General features: G+C 51.0%; 1 protein-coding gene across 6 annotated transcripts in view; it reads left to right on the plus strand.

Moving 5' to 3' along the window:
* Positions 1-25,616, plus strand: part of Zmiz1 (zinc finger MIZ-type containing 1) — a 200,528-nt gene that overhangs the window by 148,330 nt on the left and 26,582 nt on the right. For all 6 annotated transcript variants that reach the window (XM_041662299.1, XM_041662295.1, XM_041662296.1 and 3 more), the window contains one exon: positions 20,374-20,518. In XM_041662299.1, coding sequence (XP_041518233.1) covers positions 20,374-20,518 — 145 coding nt within the window. The remainder of the gene's footprint in view (positions 1-20,373; positions 20,519-25,616) is intronic.

Genomic DNA, 25,616 nt, shown 5'->3' on the forward strand with positions numbered 1-25,616 from the left:
AGAATCAAGACTCACCAGGCAGAACCAAGCTGATCAGGGATTGGTAATCCTCTCAGCTTTTTATGCTGGGCTCTCTCCAGAAAGGTCTTTAATGACCTAGGTAAAAGTCTCTCTTCTGCAGTGGCAACCCCTGAGGTTTCTTCCCAGTTTGTGGTGGTCTCTCACCTACAGGAGTGCCCCCATGAACTCTTACCTAGTCGGAATCCAGCCCCTATGGAGGCCTGCTCAGGCTAGCTTCCCTCAATACCTCCGTGATCCTGGGTCCTGTTATCTGTTCTGATGACCTGGAACTTGAGAACTGTGGCAGCATGCTGTGCCTCCCCAGTAAAGTGTAAGACACCCAGTGTGTCTCTCATGTTCTTCTGGGGACCCTGGATGCATCCCTTTTCTGCCATGTTTATCTTATGCAGACCTGTGACTCCCACCAGGCCCTCTGCCTATTACTAACATTCAGTACCTCCCGGGTTTGTGCAGGAACCATGAACTTCAAGTTTGTAGCTGTAACTCCTTCCCGTTTGTGTGTTCAGCATCTGGGTGGGTAAAATGCAAGCGAGTATGGTTTTGAATGCGTGAATGAACAAAGAGCAGGTTCTGGGTGGGGCCTCTGCCCTCTTGGGAGTTTGAAGTCCCTCGGTGGGACTGGAAGGCTCGTGGTGTGCAGGGCAGCACATACATCTGGGGTGAAGTGGCTAGGCCTATTGCCGGGGGCATGTGCTCAAGAAGAGATGTAGAAGATGGGTCATTTGCAAGTGTTTGTGTGTCTGACTGTGTGTGTTTATATAGACGAGTAAAGAACATTTCCATGCTGAATCAGTGCTAAAGGAGGTGATGGGGTAGTGTTCTTGTGGGTCGTTACACACTTGCACGTGGCTAGCCAGTGTGCTTGGCACAAAGGATGCAGTGTGTAAATGTTAGTGGATCCTGTGGGTGTTGGGCTAGAGGGTTGAGGCCCAGCTGTCCACCTCACCCACAGGAAGGCAGGCCTGCCACGCCAGTAAAGTATTTCTAAGGGTACTGTTCCCTGGAGGTAGCTCTCAGGACAGGATAAGAGATCCTAGGAAGCTAGCATGACTCCAGGCATAGAGGGGCTGGGGTAACTCACCTCATTCTTGGAATCTGACTGTGCTTTGATCTTCTCAGGCCCAGGTAAGAGTATGCTGTGGCTTCCCCAACTGTGGCAGCACTCACAATTTCCTCTCCTGTCTCCAGCAGCAGGAAGGTTCTATGGGCTTCGTCATAGATAACTGTGCGGAGCACCTAGGCATCCAAGAGAAGATACTCACCTCTAGGGGCCTCTGTTTTCCCCATCTAAAAAATGGATCAGTCAGTTCCTCTTCCTGCTTAGCACCAGAATGAAAGGACACTAGGATGGCTGGCTGTTCTCTGAGCCCTCTGATCGTGGCCACCTGGATAGGCCTTAAGGTGGCGGACGGGGGAGGGGAGGGAGTCTCCACAATAATTGAGCCTCTTATCTTGAGTCCTCTTACCACAGGTCACAACACCCAAGTGACTTTATCATTGACCCTACATAACTCCAGATTGCAGGTTGAAGTCAGACAGAGGTCATCAGTTACCTCCAAACCTTCAGTTGCCACAGTAGATGTTTCTAGATCTCTTCAGAGTTCAGAGGGAATTTCTTGTGTTGTGTTGCCCTCTCCCACCAGCAGAGGAGATGTTCTGATGAACTAATGGGGCATGTGGAGCCAGGAATGTGGAATGTCAGGTAGGGCTGAGGCAAGCAAGCTCTCTAGCTTTCTCCTTTTGCGGACGGAGTCTTCTGCACCGTCAGCAGACTCTTGCAAGCCCGTCTCCTTTTCGCTGGAAGTGCCTCAAATAACTGGAAATCCAGACAACAGAACTTTCACTGGGCTCTGGGACTTGATTAGGAACCCTTGTACTCAGGGGAGGATGACACATGACCCCAAAAGAGGGACTCATGACATTGTATTCAACATGGCCTATGTGTATGCATGTGCATGCATGCACAGCATTTACACACAGCCAAGCACATGCTACTTTCACACATAAATGCACCCCAACCTCCAGTGAAAACAAAAACAAAAGCTACACAGCTTCTCCTCTTGGGTTTTGCCTCTCCATTCAGGAAACATAATTGTAGCTTCAATTCTTGTTTTCAAACTGATTTTGTTTTGAATGTTAAGTAACTATGACTTGATTTGACATAGTTCAGAAAATCAAGTCTCTGGGGAAGAAGTAGCCTGTTTTCTTAAGATGGTTCTTAGAAGTTCAATGAAGAACGTTCATTCTACTTCTAGGATTTTCTGGAATGCTCTGCCATTCCCTGGTGTTCCCTGAAAGGCAACCAGAAACACACAGAAACATACACAGATGCACATACACATGTGCGCACGCACACACACGCAGGCTCAGATTGGTACAAGATAGTTAGGGTGGCAGGGGGAGGACTAAGTGGGAGCAAATTCAGGATCTGAGCCCCAAGAGAGTCTGAAGGGCTCTGGGAATGGCCCTCTCCATTCAAGAATGGACTGAAATAGTTGCTTGCAATAAATTTAAGTAAAAGTTAATGAGAGCTGGGATATAGCTCACTGATAGAGCATTCATGCCCAGCATCCCCGATATTATACATACACAAATCAGATTTATTGCCCATGATCTCAGGGCCCCAGCTGCCTTTCTTATGACGGTGCAGGACACAAGTAGAACCTAGCACTCAGGCTGAGAGGAAAGCCACAGACCAAGGCTGGGATGGCCTTGAGCCAGGCTGTCACTGATAAATCTGGTGAAAGCGCTTCTTTCCAGCTAGGAAATTGCAGAGATTTGCTGCTGAGCCAAGAGGAAGCAGCCTACCACTCTTACCCAAAGTTAAACTGAACCGGGGCCACACCTAGAACCAGGTCTAGGGGTATTTAGAATGATGAGGTACGGTAGGTAAGAAAGGCCCCTCAGAGGGGGCTGGATAGCTTTGGAACCTAGTGTGCCTTCCTGTCTCAATTTTCAGCCCAGGGTCCCACGGTCTCATCCATTCTTGCTTGGGAAGAAGGGTGTGCATTTATAAAAACCAAATGCTGTGCAGCCCAGCTTAGCCTGCAACATCCAGGTTTGCCTGAGCTGTCCATGACAGCTGGTGCCTGCTCATGCCCTGCAGGGTTGTTGGCCTCCAGCCTAGCTTGGTTCCATCCTTCTGTGCCTCAAGGTGTCTACCACGGCCTTAGAAGGCATTGCCCCCTAACCCCGCCCCCCCATCCAGCTCAGATCTATTTTCTGTGGCCTCTGGGAGGTTCAGGTTTCTACCCACCAGGTGGGCAGCTCCTTTTGTGCCCCCAAACAGCAGCTCAGCTCACAACACTGCCCTGTTCCTGACACCTGGACCCCCAGGTGCCATCTGCCACCTTGTTTCAGACAGCAGGTAGGCGATCTCAGGGCAAGGGCAAGAAGAAAGCATGTAGGCCTAGGATAGAGAAGGTATAGGCTCCAAAGTGAGGGCAGCCAATCGCCCATCTGCTGCCTGGCATCTGCATTGTCCTCAGCCTCTCTGTAGGACTCGTACATACAGGTATGGGGATGGGCGTAACAAAGAGCCTTCCAGTGGATCCCTGTCTTCACCTTTTACTGTATGACTATGGAGTCCTTCTGGACATCTCTGTTTGGATCTGAGTCTCAGACCAGTTCCAAAACTGCCCGAGAGGGACACCTTGTGTCAGCTCATTCCTCCGTGCAGTCTGCCTCTCTCTGCCTGTGCTTCTGAGGCAAGGGTGTCTTTGAACCACCTACCCCCACACTGGACTGCCCCACTTAATTTCATCTTCCCCGGGCTCCAACTCAGATGTAAACCCCCCTCCCCACCTCTGTACTTCTTAGATTTAACAAGCCTGCTGGAAAACAATAGTGATTTCCGCATCGATCATAAACAGAAGTGATTACCATACAATTACGGCCTGAACCATCAGCCTGGATGCAATCACAGAGCTGTGTTGTAAATCGGAAGACAATTGCCTGCAGAATTACCCTCAAATTGGTTTAAGTGGCAACAAAGGAGTGTTGGCATTTTGGGGACGGGTGAGAGAATTCTGGTGGTCCTGGGAGTAGAGGGTCTCCACTGGGGTGCTCCCTAGTGGCCTCTTGGAAATTCAGTATAGGGAGAGCTACCTGTCATTTTTTTCCACACCCAATTTTTCTCCTTCAACTACTGCTCCTTGACTGTGTTAGCACAATTAGTTGTAAAATTATTTATACTAATGTGTGAGTGGCTAAGTATTCCTTGAAACTGGGACGGTATAAAGAAGTGAGCCTTGTGGCGCGGGGTATTCTGGGACCCTTCTCAGCAATAACTCTTCCTCCCGGTGCCCTTTCCACCTGTGGCTTGTCCAGGTCAGCTCCTCTCTCTCTTCGAACCTACCCCTTCTTCATATCCTTCCCTCTCTTTCTCCTAACCCAGTGGTGGACTCTATCCAGGCCCCTCCCACATCCCATCTAGGGCAGCCATCCTGAGGTGTGGCTTGCAGGCTGCCCCTCAGTAGTTAAAGCCTGTTCCTTTTCTGTCTGTGGTTCAAGAAGTCTCTGACTATGAGATGCCTTTAGGTCTAAGTCTGGACTGTTAATCTTCAGGTGTGTGTAGATGTGTGTTTTAGCGTGTACTGTTAATCTCCAGCTCCGTGTGTCTGTGTGTGCATGTACTATTAATCTCCAGCAGTATGTGTCTGTGTGTGTGCTGTTAATATCCATCTGTATGTTTGTGTGTGTATTGTTAATCTCCAGCTATGTGTGTGTCTCTGTCTGTGTGTGTGTATACTGTTCATCTCCAGTTGTATGTGTGTGTGTGTGCACGCACACACACACACACACACACACACACTCTAGGTATCAGACTACACCGAAGCTCCCAGGACCCAAGAACAGCCTGCCTGTGATTAGTAGACCCAGGCTCTGCCAGGTTCAGTCAAGTCTACCCAGGCGGTGACTGCTTGGCACATCTTGTGTGATCTTCACAGGAGGGTTCGAGCATACTTGTGACTGTGCCCTGGTTTAGGGTTCTAAAAGCTCCTGGATGAGGTGGGTTGGTCCAGGCTATACAGTTCTTCTAAGTGAGGAGTGGGGTCATCAGGCTGACATTCTTTATAGCTTGCATTCTTTATAGTTGCCATCCCTCCAGGCCTGCTGAGGGCAGGCAGTGGTGCCTGACCTGCCCATGACCTCGGACAGTTCTCAATAGCTAATGTACACTTGCTCTTTCATGCCAGTTCTGTCACCCCAGTTCATGAAAGAATAGTGGCTTTCCCCAGGTGCGGACTGAGGTCAGAATCTGGCCCAGACTTCCTAGCATCCCTCTTGTCCTTGTTAATCTACGCTGCCTTGAGCCCCACCCACCTGCCAGACGTCAGAGTTGGACTCACCAGTACATGAGAAACCAGAGACAGCCTGTTCTCCATGAGTTCTTGCAAAGCCTCAGGATGGTATCCCATCGGGACTTTGCACTAGCAAACGTGGTAGTGGCTTCTCCATCTCTGTGCAGAACTATAAAGCCTTGTCCTCAGGGGCGAGAGCAGACTGGAGGCGGAGAGGGGCAGCCACCACCTGCTTTGTTCGGGCATTGAAAGTTTGGCTGTGTGGCCTTTATGCACAGTGCACCTCGCACTGTCTCGAGGGCCAGGCGTCAGTGGGAAGTTGGGGCTCAAAGACACAGATCTGTACTTAAAATGGAGTGCCACCTCCACCACGGTTAGGCTTGTACCGTCTTTTCCTCTGAACTACAGCTTACATTTCTTTAAGTAGGGAAGCCTCCCACTGTGCTGGATTATATGACCGAGGAGTGAGTGTGCCTGTTCTGGGCTCTTCAGATAATGAATCTTTGGCCTGAGATCCCATCCCAAAGGGAGGGATCCAGGCTTTGTGAGCATTTGTCCTAGGACATGTTCCGCACTGGGCATGCTCAGGACTGAGTTTGCTCTTCACAGTAGCTGCTAGGTCTGTGCTAAGCAACTGGAGGTAGGGACCCCAGGTGGCCATTGACACTCGAATTTGGTGAATTAAACTTAAATGAGACTGAGCTCAACATTTCCTCCATTGTAGGGCCACAGGTGAGGTATTCCACAGCCACTTATGGCTCTGCCTCTTGGTTGTAGGCGAGTTCTTGGTTGAACATTTCCACCATTGGGGAAATTTCGTGGCAGTGCTGTACTATGTTATTCCCCAAGTGTGTCACTGAAGACAAGGTGGTGACATGCCATAGGCAGTCTCAGCTAGAGGCAGGCTGAGCCACAGGCAGGTCTGCTGGCTGCACTCTGCCTTTTGATCAGCATAGATGCTTCCCCTGCCGTGAAGCTTTAGTAGGCTCACTAAAGGCAAAGCCTGCGTTTTCTTCCTGGGGAATTTGAAGCAAAGTAGGTTTTGAACCCATGTCGAACGAATGACTGAGTAAACATCACCTGATACAATTTTGGGACAAACTAGACTCCCCTCCTGACGGAATTAACGTGAGGCGGGTAGAGCCGGCCGCTGAGGAGTGATGGATGTCCCCTTTCTCAAGATAAATGTGGCAGTCAAGGTAATCGGATTGTGTGTGACGGTTTAATTTGTAGGCAAGGGTAGGAAGCGCCCAGCCATGCCTCGCCCCAGCCGCCCACATTAGTTTAATCAAATGCCCGGTATCTAAATGGCTGGGCCCAAGTGATGGATGATGTGAGCTTTGTTAAATGCTGTTGCCCCGTCAAGCCAAACTTCCCAAAGCCCCACTGGGCTCCTGAGCCCGTTTCTTCTCTTTGGTTATCTGCATGGAGCAGGGAAGTGGGGCCTGGGCTCTTTCTGTCTTTGAGGTGGTTGAAGAGGAGGCTACTTTTTCTTAGAAGCCATTCTGAGTTATTGCAGTCTTGGGAGCCATGCCCTTCAACCTGGGCTCCGACCGTATGTCTCAAGACTCATCCCTTTACTTCAACCAGCTGACCTTCTGTGTGTGTGTGTGTGTGTGTGTGTGTGTGTGTGTGTCTCTCTCTCTCTCTCTCTCTCTCGATTCTTTTATAGCACTAACTCTCCTGGAACTCACCATATAGACCAGACTGTCTTAGAACTCTAGAGATCCACCTGCCTCTCCCTCCTGGGTGCTGGAATAAAAAGCGTATGTCACCACACTCAGCTTCCTTCTTACTTCTTAATGGGATATTTCAGTGATAGTTTTTCTCCATGCAGTCTGACAATTGCTCTGTTTTCCATTAGTGCAAGGAACCTTCCCTGAGAGTCTTCTCTGACCCTCAGATCATGGAGTCTTCCTGTCTCACCATCTGGACAATGTATTGTTTACACACACACCATACATACTGAGGTGTGAGGCAGGGATTACAATGGAGTCCCAAGGCTGGGTCCTTGAAAGAGACAAAGTAGAGAGCATAGAAGACAATGTCCTGCCCTGTGCGAATTGACAGTGTATTTGATCTGAAATCCCCATTGAAAGGGGATTCATACAGTTTACCATAGTGTTTGTCACCCAGTCACTCCAAGGGTGGTGGAAGCCACACAGAGAAACCTTGGTGTTATTCCAAGTGGGGACTGCAGAACCAGCTAAGAAGATTTTTTTTTTAAGTAGCAAAACCAGAGCTCAGCGGAGCAGTGAAACTAGGCTGCCAGGCAGTGAGTCCAGTGGCTGGGAGGAAGCCCTGGCTGGAGTTGGTGAAGGAGTGCCCCAGAATGAAAGTCTATATGATGTTTAAAGGTTTCACTGTGAGTCTATGATAGAAAAGCCCTGCAAGGGGGAAAAAAAACCCAAAAGCTTCCAGGAGCAGTGGTCCCCTGATGAGAGGAAATGGGGAGTGGTTTCAGATGACAACTGTGTCCACTACTCTAACTGTCTGCATGCATAGCCTCTTCAGAAAGACAACAGGGAGGTGGATCAGGTATTGGGAGAACTGTGGGGTCTGCAGCCTGCTCCCTCTTGCTGCCTTTACAAATGTCTGCTCTGTAAGGAGCATGTATTCATGGACTTTGTAAATAAAAGGTCGTTTTTCTCCTTCAAAGAGAATAGATTCCCCTGTCATTTGCTCTTGCTAGTTGTCCTTTGGCAAGTCCCTCAATGTCTCTGGGGGCCAAGACAATAGACATAGTGCTCACTGGTTCCCAGGACTGTCAGGACAAAGGAGAGAAGGATGTGCTGACTTCTGTCTAGCATATGCTGCTAGCCTTCTGAGGACACTTGCCTGTGTGACCTGGCTCTTTTAAGGTCAGAGAAAGAAACTATTCTCATCCTCAGGATCTCCCTGGGTTCAGGATCCCAGGATAGTCCAAACTGGGAACTCTGACTCCCTAAGGGTAGCTGGACTTGCACCAGCCTGCTGACGACCATCCATGACCCCGTGGCTTTGCTGGTCATACCAACCCCTCAGGCCTCAAGCTTGGCCTGCTGGTGCTGCTCAGCTTGGCCAGCTGGCCATGTAGCCCCGGCCTCTCCTGCCACAGTGTTTTCATCTCTCTTTCGCCTCAAGCTCTGTTAATTTTTCATGGCGTCCATCAGAGGCAGAAGGCAAACCCTGTTTCCTGCAGGGAAAGAGCAGGAGCTGGAGAGGTTGCGGGAGTGTTGTGTGGTGATTAAACATTGCAGAGGCCTAAACAAATGACAGTTGCCCCCTCCAGAGGCTCTGGAAGAGAAACCAGGAGCTGGGACTGAACAACAGATGGCCCAGGCTGCTGTCTGTCTTGTGCCTGCCCTCCCCCATCAAGTGCTACCTTACCTGGGGTTTACCTGAGATCCCGCAGCTGACTCAACCTTTATGGCTACCCTGGGATGCTAGCCACAAGATACAGAGCACTCGGTGTCACTCAAGCAAGCCACCAGCTGGTGATGGTGGCACTGAGAGCTGCTGGGTGCAGACCCAAGGTTTCCAGATAGAGAAGCTTCAATCAGACCACTCAGGCAGGGTCACTAGAATAGGACCTGACCTGTGTCTGTGTAGACAGAAAGATCTCCCACAGGTGAGGCAGGTGCATACCCCACTGGGCCTTGCTCCAAACTCTATTATAAAACCAGGACTCCACCCACTCCTGTCCCCAGCCTAGGATTCTTTTTCTGAGAGTCCAAGGTCAAACCTCTGCAGTCCAGGATACAGAGGTAAGGGGAGGTTAGCAGCAATTCAAGAGAGCATTTGCTAAGCGCGGCCCTGAGAGCTCCTGAACGTTCTTCAGTGAAAGGGAGAAAGATGGGTCTCTCAAATCCATTCCTGAAGCCTTTGAGGGAACATTTCACAGCACCAGGCTCTGAGCTCAGCCACGCCTTTGGCCGGGCAGTGTTTCTCAAAGGGACCAGACAACATCAGCATCACCATGACCTGGTGGAACAACACATTTTTCAGCTCTGTCCCACTGGATCAGAGACCCCACCAGGCGTGAAGTCTAGCACTTGTAACCAGCCTTCGAAATGATTCTAAGGATTAGACAAAAAGGATGTCTGGCCTGGAGATCCAGATGGTTCAGTCCTGCTTTGGGACTTCTGTCCAGGACATACTGGTGTATTACATGCTGAGTGATGGGAGTAGCCAGGAAGCCCTGGGCGTCAATAGAATTACTTCCCACTACAACAAGATGAGTGGACATTTAAAGAAGCCCACACAGAATTATATCAGGTTTTAACAACAACAACAACAACAAAAAAGTCTGCCCACCCCACCCTCCAGTGTGCGATTTTGGGTTTGCTTTAGATAGCATCTGTCTGAAACCCTGTGTGTCTATGACTAAGCAGGTAGTTGGCATTCTGAAACATGTTCTGGAATGTTTCTCTAGGATGCAAAAGGGACCCCCTAAAGTTTAGAAGAAAGAGCCAATGGCATAAAGAGATCAATGTTGTATTTTCCTGCAGCAGACTAGCTACCTACCAAACTTTGATGGGCACCTGGAGAGGAGGCCGTCACAGACAGGCACGGGTTATTCTCCAGTCCCATCCAGCATAACATCAGGCTTGCTCAGAAATGGCGGAGAATAGGCAGTCAGGGAGGGGTTAGAAATGAATCTGCTTTCAGTTGGTGAGTAGGAAGACGGCCCCAGCCACCGAGTTCTGAGTGGAGAACTCACTTGAAGACTGGGCAGGAAGAAGCCTCTCAACCACCCCTGCTTGCCATTTTTAGAGCCCCTGGACTATGAGGCATCTGGGGGAAAAAAATGGCACCTGTGCTGTCCCAGAAATGGTTCCTTAGCCCGAAGTTGGAGGGAGGAGGCCCCATCTGTGTTTTTCACCAAGATCCTTAAAGTCTAGAACTTAACCAGTCAGGCAGCTGGGGAAGCAGGGAATGGGTGGAAGACGAGGGGTCTGAGGCTTAAAGGCGAATGGTGGTACAGGTTCTGGTTATCAGATGTTAGGGTGTGGGTCAGCCTGGGAATTGCTGCCAAACCTTGTCTGGCCTGCACCTGGCCCCACGCCCCATGCCCCCTGAGTTTGTGGAACTGCCTGGATTGCTTCTTTGTAGAAACACGCTTTCTGTGAGGTGATAACTCCCCAAGGCTTAATCACCCCAGATGCCCTCTATGGTGGTGTCATGAGCTTTACCACGGTGAAGTCACGGACTGCTGGCTTCCCTAGGATTTGACACGGTGCACAGCCAGGCTGCTCAGCACACACGTGTAATCTCCCGCCATCCAGCTACTGGTGTGTGAGAACTGGGGTGCTGTGCTATCTAAGGAAGAATTGGGACACACTCCAGCCTGTTACCTAGAGGAGCCAGCCCATGAGTCTCAGAGATTAGAGGAAAATAGACTCCCATATCATTTCCTTCACAGATCCCTCAACCCTACTCCCCCCCCCTCCCCCCCCCCCCCCAGTTCCCTGAGGCTGAGGTTGAGGAAGTGCTGGTTAGCCTGCAGGAGAAAGCATGTGCGGAAAGGAAATGGATCTTGAGGCTGGACCTGCTGCAGTGAGGCCTACCTGCAACTCCAGGCACAGGAAAATGAAACTCCTTTCTAACTTTATAGACCCCGCCCAGCCACTGTGAGGAGAGCCTCTTAGTATCCCAAGCCAGCTGACTTCATCCCCTTACCACCTCATGGCCCTTGTGCTACCTTTGATTCTTTCAGGCTCTCCTTAGGGCGAGAAGCAGTTGCAAAGGCGCAGTGCGGGGGATTCCTTGATAGCATTCAGGATCTGCCCTAGTGGAACCCACATCCTCCCAGGATGTAGGGAGTAGACACAATGCACCCTGGCCTGTCTGTTTTGGCCATTGGCCCAAGGCTCTGAAGGAAAGACCTCCTCAGGTCCCCTCCCCTCTGCTGCACACTTGCTGTCTGTCCGTTTGTTTGTGGTACTAAGGATTGAGCCCAGCACCCCAGGCGTGTTAGGCAAGGGTTCTACTGCTGAGGTGCTTATCCCCAGCCTTTGCGTTGTTATTGTTGTTTTTGCTTTTTGAGATAAAGTCTCCCTGTATATCCCTGGCTGCCCTGAAATTTGCTACGTAGACCAGGCTGGCCTTGAACTTAGAGAAATTGGCCTGCCTCTGCCAGTGCCTCCTGAGTGTTATCTTTTTTTGTTTTACCATTTGTATTTATATGTTTGTGTGTGAAGATCAAAGAACAACTCGTGGGAACCATTTCTCTCCTTCCACCACTTGGGTCCTGGGAGTCAAACTCAAGTTGTTCGGCTTGGCACCAAGCGCCCTAAACCTTCTCCTTGGTCTTGCTTTGTTATCAGTGCTCTTTCATTTCCCGCTGTAGTGGTCTGCAATACCTAACCACCAGATGTCCATCCCTACAGCCTAAGATGACAAAAGTCACACACAGCTTGCCACACACTAAGCTGTAGCCTGAGTCAGTCTTCTGACTTCTGAATAGGAGCTGCAGCTATCCACCCACAGGAGGATCTGTGGGAGGACCGACATCTCTAGAGGTGGCCCCCTGCCAGCTGTTCTCGGCCAACATCCCAGCCCAAGCCCATCCTGGGGTCCACAATACTTTGCAGAGGTGGGTGGCCAACTTCAGGGTAGGACCCTCTCTTCCTGATGAAAACACACTCTTGACTTGGCACTCAGCATCTGAGTCTGAATAATACGGACTAGTCCTGTGGTAGCGAGCGGTGGGCGGGGCACTTTTCTCAGTAGGCTTTTTTCTGAGGCCCGGCTCATCTAGAGTCTCCTTGGGTCCCCTCTTGCTCAGCCAGGACAGCCTCCACACGGCAAGGAACAGCCAAACCGGTTTGGGAATCAGGCTCCAAGGTCTCCCAGAGTTCAGTTCCCAGGGTGTGTTCACATGCCTTAGTACTCTAGCTTCTGCCAACCATAGAGCCCTTGGGAAGAGGGGGTGGGAGTGAGCAGGAGTGTTCTGGAGGCAGGGGTGGGGGCGGGGGGGGGGGAGGGAGTAGCCTGAAGGTACTCTAGGCTGGACCAGACCACCGGATCATTTAAACTCACACCTTCCCAGCCTGAGGAGCTGTTGGGGAAAGTAATGTGCACATCCCAGGCAGGCTGCACACCAGACCTAGCCAGTCCTTGTCTGTGAGACCCAAGCTCCTATAAGGAGGGGGGGCAAATGGAAGTGTTCCCAGCCAGTGTGCTAACAGGCAGCCTCCCCCTGGTTTTGCCCTTCTTACCACACAGTGATGGGGCTGGCAGAGCAGGGAACAGAAGGTGAGAGTGATCTGGGAAAACCAGAAGCTGTTGAAGCTCAGGCCAACACCCTTCTGAGAAGGGCGGGGCAATGGTGTGGCAATGCCTCAGGAGAGCTTCCTCCGCAGAAAGTCAGGGACTGTTGTCAGCCCCCTGTGACCATGAAAAAGTCCTGACCCCTTTGCCACAGCTGCAGAGCCCTTCCCACCCACCCACATGCGTTCCTGGACTCTTCCACGGAGCTTAGACAGAGCAGAGCAGAGGCTCAAGGCCACACAGGAAGTTAGTATCAAACTGAGCTCAGATGAGAAACTGGGATCATAGTGTCTCCTGGTGACACATCTGCTCTCAGATCTGCTGTCACATAGCCCAGAGACATAAAAGGGAAGTCCTGTGCACCGATGCCAGAACCACTGTCCTGTGCTTCTGTGTCCTGTTTGAATCCACCAACCCCCATTGTCTTGGGCAGCCCTTGAGGCATGGGATATGAGGGTGAAGCTAATGGTGCCAAGTAGCTAGGAAGGGGGACGTTGACTCTGTGCCCTCGTGTCCCTGGGCAGATCTTCACCATCCACAGCAGGGTGAGCAAGGTCAGGTGGCCACCTGTCTTATAGACAGGTCTACCTGTAGAGCCCTATGGCTGATTACCCTGTCAGTGACTCAGAGCAACCTGCCCCAGTCTGAGACTAGGCTCTCCTCTCATGGTCACATGTTTCCTGTGTGGGTTCCTCCTAGGGCAGGGGATGGGGCCATTTCTCCATTTCGGAGGCACCCAGCAGAGGAGGACTCCAGAAGCCAGCAGGAAACAGATCATCAGTCCCATGGCAAGTAGGCAGAGTGACAATTCCGTGGACATTTCTGTTGTTCTCCTAATACAAGTCCAGTTGCTTGGCTCCACTGGGAGCAGAGACCTGGCTCCTGTCACTCTCCTGCCTCCTTCAGGGCACAGTCGCGTGACTCTGAGGACCTTCCCAAGCTGGCTTGTATGGAGAAAGTGGCTGTAGTCTGCTCTAGCCCCTGTGCTCAATGCCCCTGCAGCGGGTGGACCTCGACATCCTGGCCCCCTGGCACTTGGACACAGGAACTGAGGCAGGAGTAGGTCAGTGTCAAGGTGGGGAGAGAGCTTGCAGAGAAACACTGGACGTGGACACTGTTGAGTGCCAGAGATGGCACTGCCCACCCTAGAGCACATCAAGCAAAAAAGGTGCCAGGTGTGGAAAAATTTTAGGATTTAGGTACATTTGTATGATTCTCCTAGAGTTTGGGAAAGACAGACCCACAAGGGACCAGGTCATTCTCCATTCGCCAGGTATCTCGGCACTGGAAGCCTACAGAGGAGGGCAGCAGGGGAAATCCTTCAAACAGTTTAGCCTGCTGTATGCTCTGACTACCAGCATGGTATCTACATTTGTGTGTGAGCTTGTTTAATTCCTGTCTCAGGAGGGAGGAGACTTGGTACGTGAGTGTCGAAAGATAAGTCTGATCTATTTGTCTTGGGGCTCCTCAGACCAGGCCAGTGAAAAAGAGGAATTCTTTTTTATTTTTTTTTTAAAGATGAATAGACTCGTGTGTGTGTGTGTGTGTGTGTGTGTGTGTGTGTGTGTGTGTACTTATATAAAATGTTCACTGGTGTGTTGCCTGCATGTCTGTGTGAGGGTGTCAAATCCCCTGGGCTGGAGTTTCAGATAGTTGTGAGCTGCCATGTGGGTGCTGGGAATTAAACCTGAGTCCTCTGGAAGAGCAGCAGTGTTCTTAACCTCGGAGTCATCTCTAGCCCTGAATTCTTAGTGCCTCCTATTTTATAATAATAATATATTACTAATATATTGTTATTTATTATTGTTAATAATAAGTAAATGGATGAAAGAAGTGCACCCAGGCCTATGTATCCCTGGTGAGTTCCAGAGTGCTTGGCACAAGCAGGAGGCTCCCACGGGCCCCAGTCGTGGGACCGGGACCTTGTGCCTGGGAGATGGAGGAGGAGGATGTGAGAAGAGGGATAGGAGGTTGTCTTTCTTCTCGTGGTTACCTCATGGGAGATGTATGGACACCGTGAGCAGATGACACGAGAATGGCAGTTGTCCCCAAGTCACCTCCACTATTGTTTCTGTAAGCTGCCCACATTTAGTCTCATTACCCTGTAGCTACGCATGTCATGAAATGTGTCGGTGGACTCTGCAGTAGGTTTTATATGGTTGACAGTGCCGTTGAGATCGGATTGCAGCTAGGGGCCTTGAAATTGCCTGTGTCTCAGATGGAGTGCGTGATGACTGACCGTCTCCCATACTCTCATATCCTGAGCTCTTTGTCTCTGTGACTCACTGTAACCTGTTAGTCATGTGTTAGCTGTGTCGTTCTTACTAAATGCTATACCGAATGCCGGGACGGTGGAGGTGAGCCCCTCTAATCCCATGTCTAGCCAGTAGACATGGTCCCATCTGCTTCCATTGGAGCAGGGTGGGTTGGTGACAGGCAAGTCCGGAGACAAACACATGGTGGGTGGTCCTGTTGTAATTCATTTCTGGGCTTGGACTAGGCAAAGTGCAAAGAGAACAGGCCACCGAGACAGCCGGCTGCACCGGGCAGCGGTACGTATTCCTGAGGTGCTCCTGGGACTGGAGTGGATGTGTTGGTGGGAGATCTCCTGCCTCTGACTCAACAGGAAGTGCCCTAGCTCATCCTGCTGCTGTGTCATGATCCCCTGAGCATCTAAAGTGCATGACTAAGGTATTTATTGGAGTAATAACCCTTCCTAGGGTATGATGTGTGGAGAAGGAGTCTCCTGTGTCTTACAGGCCTCTTCCTGGCTATTTCAGAGTCTTTTCTGGGTGTCCCTTCTACCCCTGCTGGCCCCATGCGCACATACACAGCCCTCTTCTTCCCAGCTGCCCTCTAGCTATGGAACTGCTTCCTGCTCCTCAGAGTGCCCTTGTTTCACCCCGTGTTCTCTGGTGGTGTTGGATATTGGCTAAGGCTTCTGTTTGGATCTTACCTCTAGGTCTCTGACTACCTCCAGCCTGCCGCTCAGGCCCAGCACCTCCCTACATCTGCTCTTTTCCAGTTCTTAGCTCTTATAGGCACTGACCATCCCAGGCCTGTGTTTATACCTCCCTGCTTGGCTGCCCAGGGACCTGTTTCCCTGTGACCATCCTGGATGCCTCTGGTTTCTTGCTCCATTTAAAGTTCAAGTCCAGCCCCAGCCTAGTGAGGGGCACTCTCTTAGATGCTGGAACCCAGCCTCTGCTCCCTTCTATCCCAACAGGATCCCATCACTGGCCCCTAAGGCCTGGTCTCTGAAGCTCCACCCCATACCAGGTGTCCAAGCAGTTCCCAAATGAGAGCCTTGCTGCTTCTGCCGCCACCCTGATCTCTGCTGGGAGATGCAGATACAGAAGCAAATAGGAGCCTGCCCCTGTCTCCAGGAACTCAGTGGCCTCAGCATCTACACTTCAGCCTGCCTCGCCTCTACACTGCTTTCGCTTTTCTTTGCCCTAAAGAACATTATGGTGGTACCTGCTTGCGAGAATTGTTGCAAGAAATATCTTGAAGGGGCAGATGTGGAGAACCTGGCTCTTCCATACTCTGTCAGACCTGCTTCCTAGAACCCACTTGGCAACCCCTATATTTTTTCTCAGTATTCTTTCAATCCTGCTAGTCAGTGGGCACACCACCTTGGTGTACTCCCCAGTACCACTGGCATAGAGAAACCTAGCTCCTCAGAGACACTGGGGAAGCAGAAGTGCCTTTCTTCGGAGGCCAGAGGTGTCTGTGTCAGCTGAAGGGGTGCAGCTGCACCTGAGTAGAAAACTGCTCGTCACTTCCTGTCTCACAGCAGGACACCGGCTGTCCTCCCTCTACCCCTTGGCAGCTCAGGGCCACATGCAGAGCCTGTGTTGAGTGCGCAGATGGCTTCATCATCTGCCCTGAGGCCTCTGTCTACCCACACATGTCTCACGTGAGTGTCTGGAGCTCATACCCACCCAGGACGTTGTGTCTGCACTCTGACCTGGGATCAGACGTGGACAAGGCACACCAAGGCTCCAGAGCCTTCCTTGCCGTCACTCTGTCAGCTGTGGGGGCTGATGCTAATCATCGTCTGGTGAGTAACCAGTCACCAGCCATGCGCCTGCAGTCTTCCTGTACTTCAGAGTGTTGACTCAGGCCACCCTCACAGCTGCCTGTGACCTTGTCCAGGTGTCACATAGTGGCGGTCTGGTTCCTCAGTGTGTGTCTCCCACTGGTTACATGGTGAGCATTAAGTTGTTAGGGCTGCTTTTCCAGAGTTGACATGCATTGTGGAATCTTTGGTCCTCCGAGTCCGTTCCCATCACCACCGCCTTTCTGACTTCTGCTTGCACTCTCCTGAGGACGTGGTATATCAGAGCTGCTGTGTGGAGCAGGCAGTCCATCTTAACGACTGGAAATTAGCTCTAAACTGAGGGCTCATGCACAGCCCATGTGGTATCCTGTAGCTGAAAAACAGCAGGACACACGACTCCAGGGCCAGTATTCTCAGCTCCTGCTCCCTGCTGGTGCCCACTGGGGACTGCAGGAGCACTTTTGGAAGAGACTAGAGGTCTTCCTAAAGGAACCACCATCAGAGAAACACCGTGTTGCAAGGGGGGGACAAAAAAGTATTTTCTAGTCAGAAGCCAAAAGACCTGAATGTAATCGTGTCTTGGAGACTAAAATATAGAGAGGGGGACCTGGAACCTGTTGGGCAAAATAGGCTCCAGAATGTGGAAATGAGAGACCATCTTCCATTTCCAAGGCTGTCTGCTGCCTTCACTGAGCAGGGTGCGTTTGCAGGTGCCCCAGGGGCTCCCTAGTAACCACTCACAAAGCTACACAGACCCCCCCCCTCCCTACCAGCTACTGTTTTAAACACTTTATCCATGTCACTGTCATTGAAACGTGATCCTGAAGAGCAGGCCTTAGTGTTAGACGCGTTGACAGTAAAAGAGAACAGGTGATTGTTTAGCTCAAGGTCACATAGGTGTCAGGTGGAACTGTTCTGGTCCCAGATTGTTTAAGCCTCTGGCCTTGAATCTTAGCTGGACGGCTGACCCCTAAGGCCAGGGCAGGTGTGCATAGAGGTGCCGTCTAGCTTGCTGACTTATACAGACTACCTTGCCTATGTTAAGAAGTTTGGAAATGATTTGAAATCTGGATTGAGTCCAAAGCAGTCCCCACTGCTCCATGGGGAGGTCAGCCTGAAGGACACCTGGTATAGTGTTCTGATGAGCTAGAGAGGGAACTGGCTGATTCCTAGGGCTACCCACCTCAGTGCCTCGTTGTTGTGCAAGGCCTGGAACAGGTGGACATCAAAGAAGGGACCTGTAGGGACTGCTGCAGCTTGTTCTACCGTCAGAAAGGCCAGACTCTGCTGTGGTGCCACTGTTACCGTGTCTCTGAGTGCCAGGTCTTAGGTCACAGGCCTGTGGACCCTACTCCTAGAGTCGGCCTCTGCTTCCCTCTGCTCCTCTGGTTCCCAGTTTCTGCTGAGCCAAAGGTTCTCTCCACGTGGCTAGCCCAAACTGAAGGAGCTCAGGAAGGCTGCAGAGATACTCAAACACCTTTTCACATTCTCTGCAGCCTTCCAAACGCTCAACTCTCTGGGAGGGTGGCCTTGGATCTAAGTGACATCTGCAGCCAGTGGACCAATGGCTGCTGTGAGACCAAGCGAGTTGTCCTTGTAAAAGGGTGAGGAGGGATTTAGGTTTCCTTGCTGATGTTTGCAGATAGAGGAGACTTGCTAACCTGGGAGTGGCACTCACCACAGAGAAGGGGTACAAGTTATAACCTTAACCGTCTCTGCTGCCGATCCTGAGACCGTATGCTTCACCAGTTAGTACACTTAGGGAAGCAGGTAGCCTTCCCAGGGTGTGCTTAGCCCTCAGTCCCATGGGCTTTTCTGCCTGGCCTGTCTCTAAATGGACCCATATTCACTTCTTTGTCTGCAAATTTCCATGTGGTGTTGGTCCCCAAATAGCTTCCGTTGATCTGCACCCTCAAAAACATCTCCGTTGCTCCTGCGCATCATGAGGGAACTGCTTTCAACATCTGTTCTCACCAGGCTCTCAGCCAGGGTAGGGTGAGTGGCATCCTCTTTCCCTCTTGGACACAGGATTGTGGTCTTCCAGGCATGTGACAACGTGGCTAACACATATCCTACCTGCTGCCGTCCAGTTCCCAGGGCCAATCCTATACCTTCATTATCTTTCCAGAAACCTCCCCACTTGGGACAGGGGACAGGTAGACAAGGCTGCCCTTCACCTGTTGGGCAGCCTATAGTAACCAAGGAAAGCCCTGAATCCCACAGTGGTCTGGCTGGTGCCCAGAGGAACAGAGCTTGGATCGTGAGTCAGGTTGTAGGCAGCACCATCTCCATCCATCCTTTGTGCTGGCAGCAGGCCTTCTAGAGCTGCAACCCTTTCTGGCCTCGTGCTTGGCATGCAAATGATCTTTCAGATGCCTGGTACCCTGTGCAAGAAGCAGAATCAGGGCCTAAAGAAGAATGGAGCAGTCTGAAAAAACACTTGTGTTTGACCTAGCCTTTTTGCAATGGCAGCTTTCCCTCTAGCCGTGACAGGGAGGGCACCACAGAGCAGGGTACATCAGCGTGTCTACTGCCTCTAGGGGAGAAACCCTCCTCGGTCAGGCACTTTTATGCAAAACAATCTGAACAAGTACATGGCAGCTTCATTGAGACCCGTTGGAGCTGTGGGCTAAGGGAGGACCTGGACAGGGCCTGACAGTGTGAGGTACAGGCCCTTCTGGTCATTATGTATTTGGGTATATTCCTCCAGTGCTGGCAGTGAACAACTTCAGGTTCCTTATTAAAGTGGGAGGATCCAGGAGGAAAAGACCGGCTGGGGTTTGGTCTGTGGAAAGGTATTCTGCCTTCTATAGGGTTCCCTCCAGAGCAGGATACATCTATCTCACCACTCTCTGGTGATTGCTGTGAATGACTTTGCATGCCTGAGCCACAGGACTAGAATCAACACCCCCCCTCCATCACCAAGCAATCTGAAGCTTGGGGGTTGGGGTGAGATCCTTAGGGTCATGCAGAGAGGTGGTGATAAACCCTGCCTTACTGTGTTCCCTCCCTAAACTTGGCTGTATCCTGGAAGGACCTAAGGAGACTTTTAGTCCCAAGTGGATCCATTGGGAGCATGAGAGGAAACCTTTCCTCCAGCATTGGTTCAGCCTAGTAGCACAGATTCTTGCATGTGCTGTCTGGACCATCTCAAGCACGCACATGTACACACAAACACTGCTACCCTCTGCTATGGAAGCCTTTCATCCTTCTAAGCATTTGAGGTCAGCAGAGAGAGTGTGTGAGTGTGTGCATGTGTGTGACAGGCTGATGTCTGCTCAATAGGCACGTTCTGGCTAGGAGTTTCAGAGCCCAGTGAACGCTCCTGGGCCCTCATCTCCAAAAAAACCCTAAATTGTGTCTGCACCGTACGGTTTTTAATGCGTCCGTGAGAAACCAGGTAGCACTAAATGTTGAGGAAGTCACACCCTCATTCAAGGAGGTTGTTGGCCTCTTTCCCTAGACTCACCTTTAGTTCTGTCTCTACCTTCTTCTTTGTTATCTGGACTCTTTGTTGGTGCCTCTTAACCTGGAGGCCATCCCAACTGGCCCCCTTAGTAGACACTTGGCACAGATGCTTTTGCTCTTTCTTAGAGAACCTTAGCCCATTTCGTGGTTTAAAACACTGAGGCCATCTCCCAGGAACAAAGCCAGCATCGTAAACCCCTGTCTGGGAAGGATGCCGTGGGGACTCGAGTAGTGTGTCCTCTGACCGTCTGTCTGTCTCTGCAGCCCTGCTGTCCTCCTGGTGTGAAGAACTTGGCCGTCTGCTGTTGCTCCGACATCAGAAGAGCCGCCAGAACGACCCCCCTGGGAAACTCCCCATGCAGCCCCCCCTCAACTCCATGAGCTCCATGAAACCCACTCTGTCGCACAGGTAAGCGTGCAGGTGCCTTCAGGAGTGGGGTACCTGGGGTCTGCTTGGAAACCTCCTGTGGTGCGAGGCCTGGGAGTGGGGCCTCTAAAAGGCAATTTGGCCTCTAAATCCACCTAAATGATGTGGCTTCTTCCCCATCAGACAGGGAGGGCTGATTTTTTTCTCCACAGGCCACTTTGTCCTCGAGATCCCTGGCTTCTAGTAGAACATTAGGAATCATGAGCTCAGAACCGTCCCTCTATCCAGAGGAGATACATGGGCACTCTCAGGGAAACCAGGGGCAAGTAGGGTCTCAGGGTGCCCCAGGCCTAGTGGTCACACCCCAATGTGGGGCAGAATCAGGCCACACCCATCATGCCAGAGCAGGTAAAACTGGGCTGGGGCTGCCAGAACCCTGGATCCTAGGCAGGAACAGGCTTGCTAGGGTCTGCCAAACACCTAGGAACTGGCCAGGCTGCCCTGCACCAACCTTGGAAAGGCACGTGGGGAGACTGGCAATTCCCTGTTAATTATCTCGCAGGCGCCTCGCTGAGCTGATGCTCTGAGTATTCTGTGGGCTGACCCTGCAACAACAGGGCCCGTCATGCTGTCTGCATCCCCCTTTGTGGGTCCTTGCTAATGACGGGGGCCTCTGCAATCAGCTCAGCTCTCATTATCCTGCCTGACTGAAAGACTCACAGCCCAGAACACGCTGCAGTCTTCCTGGACCTCATGGGCCAGGCACTGCCAGCACTCAGGGTCAGCCTTGTCTTCTAAATCGAATTAACTGTCAGGACCAGAGGAGCTGCTCATCAAAGCGAGTGCCCCGCCTGGCCAGGAAGGCCCAGCTGTGCTTACCTACCGTCTCAGAGCACAGCAGTCCCCTCTCATCCAGGGCACTGCCTCACCAGACCCTGGGCCCAGACTCTGACAGCACAGCCTCTTCCTCCTGTACCAGTGTTTAGGGATTCATCCTTGGCCAGGGTAACTGTGTGCAGTGGTGGTGGTGGTGTGCGGGGGGGGGGGGGGGGGGAGCCTTATAAGGTGTTTGGCATCAATCATGAGCCCTGTCCACCTTGCTTTTCTGTCCCCAGGCATTGCAGCCATAAGATCACCCAACACATTTGGAGAGTGGGGATGCCCCCTTAGTTGAGAACTGTTGCTCTAGAGAGGCAAACTACTTCCTTCTGCCTTCCACTCCTTATCCCTGGTCAAGCTGTCAGTGAGCAGGACTTTGGCAATTGATCTGTTATTTTAGCTTGACCATTTCACTTGGCGTTTCACAGTCTCCGTCTGGTGGCCCCGGGCTGATCTCTAACTCCTGATCCTCCTGATTCAGCCTTCTAGTGCTAGGATTACAGGTGTGTGTGTGCGCGCGCACGTGTGTATGATACTCAGTTGTATCTTGCTAATTCTGGCCTGTTCCTCAACTCTTCAGAGCTTTTTCACTCCCATCACCCCATTAACATGCCTTTCTCAACTCCCCTAAGCCGTTTCACTGGAGGTGATGGTGACGGGCCAAAGTACTGAGGCTTCCCGCTAGAATCCTGTCTCGAGCCTGCTTGACCGTGACTATTCTAGCCCTGGCATGTGACAGGTTTTCGCTACTGCCAGTCCTTTGCTAGGTCTTCCTCAAGTTTAGTTGATATGGATTATTTGTCTTTAAACAAAGGCGAGGGGTCTCTTTTCTCAGAAGCTGAATCTACCAACAGAGGAGGGAGGTTCACGGGGCAAAATTAGGAGCTGGCAGATAAAGGAGGGCAGAAAGGAAGCCTGGGTCCTAGGAGGAGCAGGCAGAGCTGACTGTTGGCGGCAGCATGAAGGTAAGGTATCATAACCATGGAAGATCCAGGCTGAGGAAAGGGTACCTGCATTCTGTGACCTCAAACTGTCTATACCTAAAAGTACTGTGTATGAAAAGCCACTGGCCAGCACCCTGGGTCCTGCTAACTCTGCCAGCATGACAGGTTCACGGCCTCAAAGGGCCTGTGGGATAACAGACAATAACCAGAAGCCACAGAATACATGCTACCTAGGTCTTTAAGCTTGGCTTAGGTAGCACGTATTCTGTGGCCTCTGGAGGCCTTTCAGAGACAGGCTGGAGAGCTGGAGACTTGCTGGGTATTGATTGGGGTTGAGCCTGATCTATTGAACTGAATGAAGGTTCCCCTTGGGAGCATAGCAAGGTTACAGAATTTCGAAGGCAGCTAAAACCTGGCTGCGAGTAGGAAACTGAGTTGCCCAAGAACACACAGCTGATAGGGCACAGAGTAACGTGTTCAGGGGTAGTGAGGGAGTAGTTGTTTGCTGGGTTCTAGGGTTCTGGAACAGTCTGTGCCCTGCTGATCCATGGCTCATCCTAGGTAATTACCACCGTGCCCCCGCGTTACGGTGGGGCAGCTGTTGAAGAGTGGTCAGTCCCTGACCCTTCTCCAAGCCCACAGCTGTGGTGAGGATTCTCAGCAATCAGGAGCTGCCAAGTCTTCTCGTGTACCTTTATGCATGTTCCTGTGGGATGAATCTCTCATTTCCAAGGGAACTGTGGAGAGTCCCCAGCACCTGTTAAACCTCTGGTGAAAATTCCTGAACATGAAGCTTAGTGGAAGAGAGAGCCTTTGCAGTTGAGACACCGACTCTGGCATCTTCAAAAGGGCTTTGACCTCGTTAAGGGTGGAGCACAGTATGTTCACTAGGAAGTCTGGGGTGTGGTACCCAGAGGATCCAGGGGTCCAGAGACTCTAGGTCTTCAACTAAAAGGCTCTAAAACAAGCAGAAGGGAAGAACCAGGGACCTGGAAACCCTACCTGAACCCAGAGGTCTGGAGGGCCTCTGAGGACCAAAGTATTTCTGTGACTGAAGTCACTGTCATATCCACCACAAACCATGAAGATGTGGTGGCCCCACAGTGTAAGGCTTTCCTCTTGGGCTGTGCTGTGCCTCCAACCAGAGTTCTTGATCTCTCTCAGCCCCTGAAGTCCCAAAGAGACATGTACTGCCATGCAAGTGATACAGGGAGGAACCAGGCTACTCCCAAGACATTCTGTGAGAGTAACTGTGACCTTCTGAAGAATGTGAACTAACTATAGCTTGTAAAAGCCCTCAGATCCTGTTTTAGCTTCACCATTGGTCATATCAAGGTCATCTTGCACTTAGCAAAGAGACTCGGAGCATATTACGTGCCTTCCCCATCTTCATAACTCCAAGATGGAAGCTGAAAGGCGCCCGGAGGATCTAGCCATTGTTGGGGCAGAAGGGCACCTTTGGCATCCCTGAGGTTATCTTGACTTTACCCCAACAACTTCTGCTTCCTCATCTAGGTTTTTAATGAGTGGTTTAAAAAGCCATTTGTGATTAGCACATTGTCTGTATGCAAATGGGTGTTGCAAAGCTAATTAAGAGTCTAATCTTGTTTATCTATTAATTTGATTACAATCAAAGCTGCTGGAGCCTCTGAGATCAAGGGTAATCTTGCTCCTCCTCCAGGGGTAGGGATTTGCTGCGTACCAAAGAGGCCCTGGTTGCTGGGTAGGGCCATGGCCTGGAGCCAGACTGCTGTCTTGTAGCTGTGAGTTTAAGCAGTTCTCAGCCTCTCTGACCCTCAGTTTCCTCATCTGTATGAAGAATCACAGGACCAAGTCTTGTATATGGGGATCCCCAGGAACTTGTGTGTCCCCCAAACCTTAGTCCAATATTCTCTTGACAGGTCCTTTATTGCCAGTTAATAGATGAGTGATAATAGCCCCTTTAGAGCAGAGGGAGTGGATCAGGGGTAGAGTGCTTGTTTTGCAATTGCCAGCCCTACAGAAAGTAAACCTAAAGGTACTAGCACATATACCAGTAGTCCCAGCACAGGAGAGGCTGGTGCGGGAGGGACACAAATCCAAGGCCGGCCTGGGCTACATAGTTAGACCCTATCTCAAAACAAAAGGAAAAAAAAGTTAGTCAATTCTTATGTGTAGTTCCTTAGCCCACTTGTACCAGCCTGTGTTGGTAGTAGGCTCTTCTTGCCATCAAGAAAACCCAGTGGACAAAGCTCCCTGCTGTCCTCAAGCTTGACAGAGTTTGCTCTCCTGGAACCGACATGGTGGAAGGAGAGAACCAGCTCTACAAGTTGTCCTCTGACCTCTACATGTATATACATGTATATACATACATGTATGTATGGGTTTTGTTGGGGGTTTTTTTGGTTTTTTGTTTGTTTGTTTGTTTGTTTGTTTGAGATAGCATCTTACTGTGTATCCCTGGCTGTCCTACCTAGAACTCACTGTGTAGACCAGACTGGCCTTGAACTTACAGAAATCTACTTGCCTCTGCCTCCTGAGTGCTGGGACACAGCTAATTTTTTTTTTTTTAATTATTTAAGAAAAACCCAGAGAAGAAAGCTGAGGATTCCCTGAGATTCCATGTGGCTCCCTGCTGGGCAGTGCTTATACACTGTCTCACACAGTGAGCTGGGGGAGGTGGAGTCTAAGAACTGTAATGATGGAGAGGCTTGTAATGGTCTCCCCAAATTAAAAAGACCGGAGCGTTAGCTCCCTGACCGGCAACACAGCCTGGCACAGAGCTGGTACCAGTACAGCCAGATCAGGGAAATTAATTAAGACAATACGCTAATAGTCACTCTCTCCCAGAGCGGCTGCCACAGTTCAGGAAAGAAAGAACGCAGCTTGCTTTCCCCCTGGCTTGCCTGAACACCTTTGTGACTTGCACAAGGAGATCCAGGTGCCCTCATCCAGGCCCAGCACATTTTCTCCTATCACACAAGCCTCCACCAATGCCTGCTGAGCTGGTACACAGGCATAGAAACCATCTGTTGGGACTTGATGTGAAGGGCTCTATGCAAGAAGCAGGGGGGACATAAAGGAAAATGCCGTTGGTTTAATGACAGAAAGTCATGAAAGGCAAGATGCAGACTAGGCTTTGAGGTATGGGTAGGAGTTCACTAGCTAGAAAAGGCAGGGAAAAGAAGAACAAAGAAAATCTGCACAACCTTTTACTTGACAGACAGGAATGCCCACTCCTAACTTCAGAATATCAAGTAAATGTAGATACCTACCCTGTAGCCAGGCTGGGGGACTAGAGACAACGGACAGTTGGATAGGTCTGCCTGACACTAGGA

This window comes from Microtus oregoni, unplaced genomic scaffold (genome assembly GCF_018167655.1).
Source record: "Microtus oregoni isolate MIOR12 unplaced genomic scaffold, Mior012 000013F_ref0000133, whole genome shotgun sequence".
Taxonomy (NCBI): domain Eukaryota; kingdom Metazoa; phylum Chordata; class Mammalia; order Rodentia; family Cricetidae; genus Microtus; species Microtus oregoni.